At 37.8% G+C, this 12,503-nt stretch overlaps 1 protein-coding gene across 1 annotated transcript; it reads right to left on the bottom strand.

Annotated features, from left to right (window-relative positions):
• Nucleotides 1–273: 273 nt before the first annotated feature.
• On the bottom strand, nt 274–7,154 carry LOC144444528 (hydroxymethylglutaryl-CoA lyase, mitochondrial-like). Its single transcript, XM_078133972.1, has 9 exons — nt 7,074–7,154; nt 6,913–6,981; nt 6,491–6,598; nt 5,471–5,625; nt 4,434–4,523; nt 3,868–3,931; nt 3,292–3,480; nt 2,343–2,468; nt 274–1,573 (listed from the first exon to the last, which is right to left on the bottom strand). The coding sequence occupies exons 1-9, from the start codon at nt 7,152–7,154 to the stop codon at nt 1,463–1,465; spliced, it is 993 nt and encodes a 330-aa protein (XP_077990098.1). The 3' UTR covers nt 274–1,462.
• Nucleotides 7,155–12,503: the final 5,349 nt, after the last annotated feature.

Here is a 12,503-nt window from a genome sequence, read left to right as displayed (position 1 = left end):
ATTTATAATTGCATGTCAGAGACAATGGATGTGTATGGATGGAAAGTCAATCTGTCATGCACGCACGCACACACACACACACACACACACACACACACACACACAGATGGAACTGATCATAGTAGCCCCCTCGGCACCACCTAAAGGGAGCTGAAAAGGGTCACCTTTATAGCACATCACACGATTTCTGAATACATTATCACTTTTTAAAGTTACATTAATAATAAAGTACGCATACAAATATTTCTTTGAATTTCATTTATTTATTCACGGTAAAAACTTTTATTTGGGTAATCAGCTAATGAAGTCAACAAATATTGTTGGTTGTTAATTTCCAAAATTTACCAATTTCTCCAACTCCTACATTCATAGTAATGATCACACATTGTCCTACGGACTTCTTTCTTTCTTTGTTATTTACCATGATTATTTGCTATACAGAAAAAAAAGAAGTCTTTTGGTCTAAATTTTCTTCTTTTCGTTTTTGTGGTATGTTTTTTGCAAACGTTTTTGAATGATTTAATATGCAATTGTGCGTTCTTCAGCTTACACTAACAGAGGAATACAAATATGCATAAATCCATTTTAGGTCATATAAAAAAAAGTGCATGGGGGTGAAATTTGTTAATTTAGATTGAACATACCCCCCTCCCCTCTTTCCTCACCTATCAATAACCCCACACCCCATTCTGTTGCTTGCAAAAGTTTTATATAATACACAACAGATATGCATGATTGACAACACAAATCCGTCTTTAGACTGTAGTTATCTCTGTACACTGGAAGGTATTTTTTTAAAGTACCTTTCTGGCTCCAATTTACCTCTAATTTTGTGATTGACTGCCATTTTGCAACTCAAATTGGACATGCAGAGATACAACGGATTTCAGGATTACCCATACTTGTAGTTGCTACAGCAGAATTGAGAGAGAGCCATGATCTAGCAAGACTAGATTATCTGTGGTTAAAAACACTATGACAGATTCCTTGATTACATTTCCCACAATACACCATTCAAAATGGCAGATTTACCATTTCCTTTGTAGCTTTCACAGCTAATAATATCTCATACAGGATGACACACAAGTTCACATTTGAATAACTGGCAGTCAATGAAAATCTTCTCGAGTCCCACATAAATTTGGCCATTGGTTATACCACATCGACATCTCAAAATAAAGAACTTATGAGTTCATTTATTAGTATAAAAAACTTGAATGTTGTCATTCATGATAATTGTGCTATGGTTCACAGAAATGCTGTTGCAGCTTATAGCAGGAGATCATTGGATTGGACATAGTCCCACTATCATGAGACTGTGGATTGAATGACTCAGTAAATCTCAAAGTTGACGACAAATTCACAGGGTTTTTGGTCATATTATTGCATTTTCTGATGAATTTCAGAGTTCTTCTTGACTGAACTACATCACACAATAGGATAGTTCTCCTGTTCCTCCTCATCAAAGTTTACTCTTTGCTAGCATAGCCAAGGAAACTTTGGATGATGGCTTCTTTCCCAGAATATTGGAGATGAAATTTGCAGTGGATACAATCTTTTCTAAATCAACTCCCTGAAAGAGAAATTTATGAATACAATGATTTAAGTGTTTAATATCTGTGCGTGTGTGTGTGTCTGTGTGTGTGTGTGTGTGTCTGTGTGTGTGTATGTGTGTGTCTGTGTGTGTGGGTCTGTGTGTGTATGTGTGTGTCTGTGTGTGTGTGCATGTGTGTTTGTGTGTGTGTGTGTGTGTGTGTGTGTCTGCGTGTGTGCATGCGTGCATGTGTACGTACGTACGTACGTACGTACGTGTGTGTGTGTGTGTGTGTGTGTGTGTGTGTGTGTGTGTGTGTGTGTGTGTGTAACATATAACCTCAATACTAGACAAAAATTTGGAATTACAGTAACAGAGGAGATCACAGAAAGGTTAACATAAAACACTTGTATGTATGTATCTGGGTTGTCTCACACATGGTAATGTAGGGTGGGGCAAGAGAAAGGACACCATACAAATTAGGGGAGGTACAGACATATGAGAGAGATGAACGGAGAGAGAGGGAGACAGAAATGTAAACAGGGGAGGGAGGGAGAATTGACTCCTCTGAAAAAAAAAACTATACACTATTCTAGTCAAACTTGTGATCACTACATTTCTTTTCACATAAGTTCAAACAAAATTCAACCAATAGCAACTAATTTACTCCTCTTTTGGCTAAACTTACATGCATTTCATTTCTACCAACATTCTAAGACAAAGTAGTCAAGTGACACCTACTTTATTCATCAGAATTGATCTATATCATCAGACTGCACAAACACATATTATGAAATGTGTAACTTACCGTTTGAATTCCTAGACCATGTAACATATACACTACATCTTCAGTAGCCACGTTACCACTAGCACCCTTAGCATATGGACACCCACCTAAACCAGCTACTGATGAATCCACAACTGTAATACCCATCTGAAATATAAAACACACAATACACCTGTTATTTTCTAGCTTAATCCTCTTTCTACCAGGAAGGTATTTGTTTGTATGCAAAAAAAAACTGCAAGTTGGGAAAACAGGATTAAAATCTTTGCTGTTCTTGACCATGTCCTCTCAACAAAATACAGAATTAATTTACCACAAATCACAGTAACGGATCTTTCTTCTCAAAAAGCTTAAGAAATTTCAATGTTAGCCAACATGTACTTGAAACAGCATACAGAAGTTTTATAGAAAGTATACTAAGTTTTAACATAGTCACATGGTATGGTAATCTCACAGTAGAAAACAGGGTGAAATTTGCTTTGTCAACACATTGGGCAACTTGATAGGAACAAAGCAATGCCAGCTATCTCATCCGTAACATTCGACATGGTTATACATACTTGCATTGCAGGAAGTATATTAGCTAATGCATGTCCATATGTATCATGACAGTGTATAGCAATTCTGAATCTGAACATGAATCTGAAGTATGTTGAGAACTATGCTGGGTAGAGCAGGCTTCCTAAGTAAGGCAACATTTGACAGTAAGTATATTAGCTGATGCCTCTCCATATATATCATGACAGTGTATAGCAATTCTGAATCTGTAAATGAGAAGTATTCTGAGAACTATGCTGGGTAGAGCAGGCTCCCTAAGTAAGGCAACATTTGACAGTAAGTATATTAGCTGATGCCTCTCTATATATATCATGACAGTGTATAGCAATTCTAAATCTGTAAATGAGAAGTATTCTGAGAACTATGCTGGGTAGAGCAGGCTCCCTAAGTAAGGCAACATTAATATGGTTACCTGTATCGCTGTAAGTATATTAGCTAATGCTTGGCCATATGTATCATGACAATGTACAGCTAATTTTTGTACAGGGATTTCTTGCATCACTGCCTCCAGCATAGCTTTCATAGAACCTGGTGTTCCAACTCCTATGGTGTCACCAAGAGATATTTCATAGCATCCCATACTGTACATTTTCTTGGCAACCTAAAACAGGAACAAATATAATATTGCAATAATACATACTTGATTCATCATAACACATGCACGCACGCATGCATGCACACATGCACGCACACACGCACGCACGCACGCACACACACACACACACACACACACACGTTATTTTATGTTGTCATTTGTCATGAAGTGTTAATATTACCACATAACTATGTAGCATTTAGCATTGAATAATTCCATTTCTAAATATTACCTAAAACTTGAAAGAATTATTGTCTCTTTTTCTGCAGGTTAAAGAATAAATGTATTTTCTAGAATGTCTAAGCAAAGAAATATCTTTTAATGGTAACGTAATACTAAATCCTATATAAAGTACAAGAATGTGAGAGTAGTTGTAAATAATCAATAACTTACATTTGCTACAGCTCTAGGTTCTATTTTACCTTCATATGGACACCCAACTACACAGGATACATATCTAAACAGAGAATGAATATCGGAATATCAAAATATTGAGATGATGGGAACATGAAGTCTGATGACCTTAAATGTCCATCAGCATGGTACATTGAATGACTCACCAAGGTTATAACACACAAGCACAGTTCAAAGTTTTATAGCATTGAGCTTTTGATCTGTCTAGGTCGACGACCCTCATCACAATAACAAATTCAATAGTTACAGCTGACCACTAGGTGGCGGTATGATCTGTCTTGGTTGATGATCCTCATCACAATATAATAAATTCCATAGTTACAGCTGACCACTAGGTGGCGGTATGATCCACCAATTATAGATGTTGGGTAGATTGTTACATGATCGTGTCAGTAACTTTTATGTCTAGGGAGGAACATTTGTATCAATACATGATGTTCTTATCAACGCATGACGTTTTAATTGGGAGTGAATTGATGAGTCCCTTGACGTGCGCAATATTCACATTTGATCGTTCAAAGTCTGAGTGGATTGACTGGACTCACCCTCTGACTGGAATCTCAGCATCCTTAGCAGCTATCATCACATCATTAAACCTTTGTAAACTCTCATCTATTCGACAATTAATATTTTTTCTAAAAATGGGAAATAGAAAAGTGCCTCACAGGTTAATAATCACCACATTAGTGTAATAAGTAATGTATTTGTATGCTGTTTTGACTTTTGTTACACATTAAGTCTGAATATCTGTTCTGCAATAATAATCTTATTTTACAGCTAAAACAGGGCGTGTTTGCCAGAAGACTTTACATAATATACTTTTAATGATCAGCACCGATCATTAGGCAAGTTGAGATTCTTGTTTTACTCACTAGATACATGTTCATATGTATAGTAGACTCACATGGGATGCAAAGTGATTAAACTGATCAAATGTTGACCACAGTGGAAGACCCAGATTATAACTAAGCAACTAAACAACTAACCACAGTGGAAGACCCAGATTATAACTAGGCAAGTAAACAAGTAACCACAGTGGAAGACCCACATTATAACCAGGCAACTGAACAAGTAATCACAATGGAAGACAACCCACCACTAGGTGGCAGTATAATCAGTCCTAGGCAAGAAACTACTTCAAAATGACTGTTCACTAGTTCCAGCCCACTACTACATGCTCAACCCATCACCCTTAAAATAAACACTAAATGTTCAAGGATTTTCATACCCTTGGTTTCGAACCTCAATAAAAATAACTCCAGGGAAATGGATGTATATAGTGAAAAGGTTTGCATATGCTACACAGCTGATAAGAAATGTTATTGTTATTAATTATATGTTTGACAACACACCATAGTATGTTTACTTCAGAATTCAGTCTCCTGCATTGTTACTGGTGGGCTGGAACTAATGATCAGTTAGTCTGAAGGTGGTTTCTTAACTACGACTGATTATACTCCACACAAATTTTACTTGATTTCCTTTCTCTCTTACAAAGTTTTCAAAACCTTGGCAAAAAATACTGATATTGCAGATTTGAAATTTATGTTACATGGTGATATCTATGCTAACAGCAACTTACAAACTAAATGTTTCTGATGCAGCTCCAAATATGGCCACTTCCTTAGCACCAGCATGAACTGCTGCTTGAAAACCTTTAATATTTGGTGTTAGTACAGGGTAGTTGACGCTTGGATATTTCTTGATTCCAAACATCACATCTTTGTTGTCTGCCATCTTGTCAAATAATGAATGAGAAAAGCCATTAAATGAAAAACAATATCTTAAACTTGCATACCCACATTTCCGTCCCTTGAAGAATCATAAGAATACAGTAAACAAACTCTCTGTCATGTAAATGTATCTAATTTGTTTCTCAAAACAGAGATCCACGTGCCAGGGGATTGCCTACACTTGGAAATGGTAAATTAAGAATTGAAGGTATATCATATCATGTACAACCCATAACACCAAAGTAACATGTTTTCTGTATGTACCACAATTGTTTATAGCATCCATATCAAGTACATTTGCAGTATTTGCACTTGGAGTATTTGCACTCATGCTTGCAGTGTTTTCTTCACCCATACTTTCACAAGTGTAGTGAGTGAAAGTGCAGCAGAAAACACTGCAAGCATGAGTGCAAATACCCCTGAGTACGCCACACTGGTACTCACACAACATGGGGTTCTGTTATTATTACATATGTTTATTCGAAACAACAAATTCTGGAAAAATTCTAACGTGTGATTGCGTGATTATGTTAAGGTTGTGTCATCATTTGCATATCATTTGCATGTAGGTATGCAATAATGTTTTTAGTATTCGCAGTGCAAATACCACAAGTATACATCCACACTGGTGCAAGTAATCTCTGGTCCATATGTAAAAATGTAGTTCATTTTAAAACTCAAGCTCCTGATCAATTTCTAAGGTCTGGTGGATGTTAGATGCACGATAAACTTAATAACATATTTGTTGGGAGGGTTTATCCAGTGAGAAATTGCCACCACATTGAAAGCTGTGTCCAATGGCCTCCAGGTGCATGTAAATGAAGATGACATTTGACCTTAGAACAATTACCCTACTTTTTATCACCTACCTGAGGAACCCATTTCGGTGACACAAAACTTGTAGCTTCGACAACAGGAAGTCCTGTCTCTGATAGCCTGTTTATTAGATCTATCTTAATATTAGTCGCTACAATTTCCTGGAAATAACAACAAATGAGACCAGATTATGGGGTACTCTACATCATTATCAAAAGTTTGTTAAATTAACACTCAATGAGTGAAACTGTAATTCGTTTGGTCTTCTGTCAACCAAAGGGTGCAACATCCATGGTCTGTCATAGCATGAAATATATGAAAATCATGTTTCCACTGAAATCTGCATGGGGTAAAATGTAGTGTTTCTTTTCTTCTTTACATATTTATCGAGATATTCAAAAATTCTTAAAAATGAGATTTAATCAGCTAAATATTTAGAAAACTGCCACACTCGAAATATTTCTAGTTGACTAGCCTTTTCATTTTGAAGTCCGTCCCGTGGTCCAACTTCGACAATTTTCACGTAGCTCGGAAAAGCACCCGCCTGCAAAATAAGCAGAGTTCGATCTAAAAGATAAGATCACTGGATATTTAAAAGCAAAGATTGATAAACGTTTTGTTGTGACTGTTACTTACCGCTGCAGTGCTGTAATTGTGTCGAAATCTTCTCAATAAATTTAGCAAGATCTGTTTCCACACGATCGCGACAGTGGCCATTTTGAAAGGGACGGCTACTTCTTAGTAGCACGCCCTCATCGGCTAAGTACAAATTTCGTCCGTTTATGGGTCAACAAAATGACTATCATGCCCTGGCAACCCGCGGCTGATCCGTTGTTTGACTGTGTCCAGAGAATAACATCAACTCAGATTCAAAGACGCCATTATTGCAGGTGGTGCCCTCATATTTCATAATCATCGGTGCGTAGATTATAAGAGCGCCACCAACGACTGTGTTACACCAAGTCGACGCAACGCAATAAACTAATTTGTTTTATAATTATATGACGATTGACAGTTAGATCAATCATCCAACACTATGTAATAAACAAAATTCATTAATTTTTTTTTTTTTACTTTTATTCAATTCTCAACTAATTCTTCATAATAACGAGACAAGAAACCACAGCCAACTCCGGACTGTAGTCATGCGTACAATGAAATATTCCAAATCGTTATATTTCAGCTTATTATTTATAGTTATTTTGATTTCATTTTGTTACAAATCTACAAGTTTTCAGAAAGTAGGTTAGTTTTTTCTGTTGATTTATGGTTGTCCATTAGCTCTTACATTCATATTTATATATATTGTTTGACACGTGGTGCGCACCGTGTAAGTTTATCCGTAAGTTATTAATATTGTATATATGTGATATGTCTCATAATCCTATTATACTGTTGTGTCAATCATTAAGAATTATAGCAGTAAATATCTGACTATCACCAGTCTTTATATTAGGCAATTCAGCAGTATGCGTATCTGTCGTTTTTGTACATGTGTGTGTGTGTGGGGGGGGGGGGGGTTAGATAAAAATACACACACACATCTTCATATGTTAATACATGCAAATAATTCTAATATAGGTATAAAGCTTCATATATATGCACATGTTATATTATAAGTGCATGTTCGTTATTATCAGGTCAGAGGTTAAATTTGTCTTCAAGTTGGTGTTACCATTTCAAGAAGCTAGATGGAGTCTCAGGGTTCGTTTAAATTTATATACGTGTTCGTTGCATTAAAATCGAGGAGCCAAAAGAGTTGTTAGAGTCGTTCAATTTAAAGAAATGTTACCATGACAACGAAATGTAAAGAGTCATGGGGCGATAGTATTGGATAATACCTACCTGTAGCCAAGATGACGAAGAGACACACGTTTTCAATAATCTGTAAATACGTACACACTCAAGGACGACATTACCCATAATGCCAGTCGGACCGGTACATTCCATCATCCACTAAATATGAATCTGCATTACAACGGGTCTTACTAGATTGGGCTAATACTGGATGAATGTGTCTTCTTAGTCATATTCCGTCACAAACATTAACTCCATTCATCTGAAATTACAAACTGGGCTATACACCGCGTTATGTTTTCGAACCACCGTTACGGTATTACATCGTGATACACACGTCGGATTTGGTGGCAGCTGTTGGATTTATTTGTTACGCTGAGAGATTGTTTATAGATTTCTCATTTGATTGCGTTATATTTATTGAGAACCCAGCGGTATATACCTTTTTCTGAAGACATGTAACGTCGGCATACTCCTGGTGATACCAACAAGAGTTTGGCGAAGATTTTGGATTATAAGGGTTAATTAGGCCGCGCCATGCGCCAGTAATGTCTAATTATCATAGCGAGCGAGTATAATGTATTGTAAGCAAGAGTTACCATATCAAAAGTCTAGGTAATTTGTTATCAGTTTTACTATCGTAAACTTTAATACATGTACGTCGTTGAACTTGAATAATAATCAGATTTTGTGAAAATACAAAATTTAATGATCTAATCATTGCTAGTGTATATTTAATAGATAAGCACACAGCCACTCGAACATACACACATGCGCATATAGACACAGACACAGACACAGACACACACACACATACGTACGTCGTGATAAGTGCATGTTCGTTATTGCATACGTACGTATACATACATACATACATACATACATACATACATACATACATACATACATACATACACACACACACAGAGAGACAGACAGACAGACATTTGCATTAAAAATGTACTCGAGTCTCTGAATCAATATTTAAACTTTTGAAATGAAGATATTTAATATATCGACAATCAAAACAGACCAATGAACAATAGAATGACAAGCAGCACAGACAGGCTAGTGAAAATGACAACTTTGATTGATTTTCTGGCATTCATGGCTTGGTCGTTGAGGACTGGGGCGTTTTGTGGTTTTACAATAATTGGATCTGTGTAGTTGTTGGCGAATAACGACAGGTGATAATCAGCCGTGACGACAATACCGGGATGACCCGTCTCAGAAGTTGGTGAGGCACTCTGTCCTACATCATCTCTTTCGCTTGTCATATCACCAGGTCCATTCGTTCGGTCATCAGCTGTTGCTGCTGCTGCTGTTGTTGCTGTTGTTGTTGTTGTTGTTGTTGTTGTTGTTGTTGTTGTTGTTGTTGTTGCTGCTGCTGCTGCTGGTGCTGCTGCTGGTGGTGGTGGTGATGATGCTGCTGCTGGGGATGCTGCTGGGGATACTGCTGCGAGGTCTTTGTCGTGATCGGTCATAATTAAGACCGCATTTCTCACAACATTGTCAACTAGTTCCTTGGCGTCATCTTGCGTTTCAGACACGAGTGAATCAGAGTTGTCAGTTACATCGGTCTCCGAGTCGGCAGGGTGAGATACTCGTCGTGATTCTTCAATGAAAATCGTCACTGGTTTGAAGGAAGTGAATACGGTCTGTTTAGCCATTGAGAAGGAATCGTTGAAAATCCGTCGTGTCGTCGTAACACAGGTGGCTAGTAGGCGGAGTGTTGCCTTGACTACCCGTATAAACGGGATATATTGGTCCATCATCATCAGAAGTGAGTAAAGTGTAGCAATGACTACATAGACATTTTTTCTGTAGTAAAGCCTCACCATTTTATCAATTTCAAGTCCATCGTCAACCTGTTCATTGTCTGTATCGTTTGATGTTGTCAGTCCAAAATCATTAAATGCATGTTCTCCGATATCTCCAACGATGTTATAAAGTCGTTTGCAATAGTCAAAGGTGAGTATCACTCCCATCAATGAAAAGTGTACGACTGTATAGGAGACGGCTAACCAATAACTGGTCATACGTTTGAAGAACTTTACAACGGCCAATACGCAAGACATTATGGTAAATGCAAACACTTTGCAATAGTCGATGGTAAGTATCATTAGCATTAACGAAACGTATGCGATTTTATAGAAGGCGGCGAACCAATATCCGGTTATACATTTAAAGAACTTCATAGCGGACGACATGGAAATTGCGAACACTCTTTTAGACAGAGCTTGGATGTATTCAAGTCCCTTGTTTAAGAGTCCAGCAAAGTTAATTTTCGCGATAAATTCGTCAATTCCGGAGATTTGTCTACAGTAGCCAAGGAGAAGTCCAATCGTTATCAAAGGATTACGTGCGATTTTATTACCGACAGAGAAGCACTTAGTGACCATTGTCAATGCATGGGATGTACAGACCATAGGGTATGCGATTACTCTGGCAAGGATCTTCTTCGAGTGTAACGTTTTGTCCATCATATATATCCAGGGTCGGTTCAGAATCAGGTCAGTATATTTCACAAATGAGTTTGTCGCAAGTGCTTGCACTTTGTCGGGAACGAGTCCACTGTTGGTCAACATTCCACGAAAGAAAGAGTCCAAACAGTATGTTCCGACAAATCCATAGGCTCGTCTGCATTGGTTGAGGCAAGCGGAGAATGGCATGAGTGGAACACGTACGAGTTTCTTCACACCAAAGGTAGTGAAAGTGGTGATGTCATTCGGAACACGGCGAACTGTTGCAATACTCGAGCTCAATAATGATGGAATCGACTTTCTTATGTCAGAAAAAGAGAGTCCAATGTGAGGCAGTCGTTTATCGGTCAATTTCATATTTCGGCATGTGTTCAGTCCGTGATCAACGATATCCAGTCTACCAGAGGGTTTGTCTGTTGTCACCATCGGTTGATCATTATCAGTACTAGTAACTGTTTCCTTAGTAACAAGTCCGAGATATTGCATAAATTTACGCAAATAAGCAACAGTTACCAAGTAAGCCAGTACAACGAGGAAGAGCGCCTTCTTTACTAGAAACTCTGGAATAAGTCCAGATGTTAAGACATACAGAACAACGCGTTTCACACAATTGATGACATCCACGACGAGTGCTAGAGTTGTACCGGGCAAAGTGATAACTTTATCCACGAAGGAACATAGTCGGCCGACAACGGGCACACGGCGGCACGGTGCAATCAACACTCTTACCAATCTCATAAGAGTTTCCCAAGAATAGATATTCCTAAACGTCGTGATAATTTTGTTCTTACCGGTAGTCATACGGGTTGAAATCCATTGCTGAAGTCCAAGTTTGTCCCAGGACCATTTGATGAAGACATATGGAATCCAGGCTGGCGGTATGATGACTACCAGGAGTGGAACACACCTGAAGTTCTTCACCACAGCGTCGACGACGGCCTTGGAGGAGAAAATCACTTTCTCGGAAATACGGATACATGTTCCAATGAACGGTAGCTTAATCGCTATCCTATAAGTAACATGCACGAAACACCCCAGCAAAAATGTTATTAGTGCCGAGAGTTTCATGTTAACTGTCTGTCAAGGCGATATTTTGGGGAGCGGAGCCATAGTGCTGCACGCAAAGCGAGAGCAGCGACAAGAATATGGAACTTGTCAATCGCGATCGATTTTAAGCGTTACCATTGGTGATGATCTCGCAGATGTTCCACATCAACGCGAGATTTCACAGATTCATTCTATAAGCAAATGAGACTTCATGGAATATAGTTTCGATGTATAGATGGAATACTATTATGGGGCGGGGTTTTAAATGCAAGTGTTTGAATGAGGTTTTTATGTATGAAGTAAAATTCTTTTTAATATACTGCCTTTTTTTTAATTACAGAATTAGGTTTGTCATGCCGTAGTTGACGTTCCGGCACGTGGCGTTACCTACCTCTCCGGTAAAAGACAGCTAATAAGTGTACGTACATGTGGGTATGAAGTATACTTCACACAAAATGTTCACAAAAATTAAGAATAACACAAATAGTAATCCTCTCTTGCATTTTGATAGAGTTACGCCTATAAAAAGCCCAATTCACGAATCTCGACGAAATTAACTTCACCCTTTATAAAGAAATGGGTGCTTTCACGTCGCATCACAATCGTTTTTGAATATATTTTCTCCTTGTTCGTTAATTCTAAAATATTTTTCACATATGCATGTACTCCTAACATTGGGGACATGAGTATTGTTTTTATTAAGACAGTGGTGGGGAGTGTATATACATACTCTACAGAC

Source organism: Glandiceps talaboti, chromosome 13, assembly GCF_964340395.1.
Source record: "Glandiceps talaboti chromosome 13, keGlaTala1.1, whole genome shotgun sequence".
Taxonomy (NCBI): Eukaryota; Metazoa; Hemichordata; class Enteropneusta; family Spengelidae; genus Glandiceps; species Glandiceps talaboti.
Note: the sequence above shows the minus strand (reverse complement) of the source record. Positions and strands in the feature narration are given on the sequence as shown.

What these genes read in the sequence shown, in the direction of transcription:
- LOC144444528 (XM_078133972.1), bottom strand. Translation starts at nt 7,154, where the DNA reads ATGGCCACTGTCGCGATCGTGTGGAAACAGATCTTGCTAAATTTATTG. An exon ending in GCTGAGATTCCAGTCAGAGG is followed by an intron (nt 3,932 to 4,433) that starts GTGAGTCCAGTC and finishes TTCTCTGTTTAG; the next exon opens with ATATGTATCCTGTGTAGTTG. An exon ending in ATGGTCTAGGAATTCAAACG is followed by an intron (nt 1,574 to 2,342) that starts GTAAGTTACACA and finishes TTTCTCTTTCAG; the next exon opens with GGAGTTGATTTAGAAAAGAT.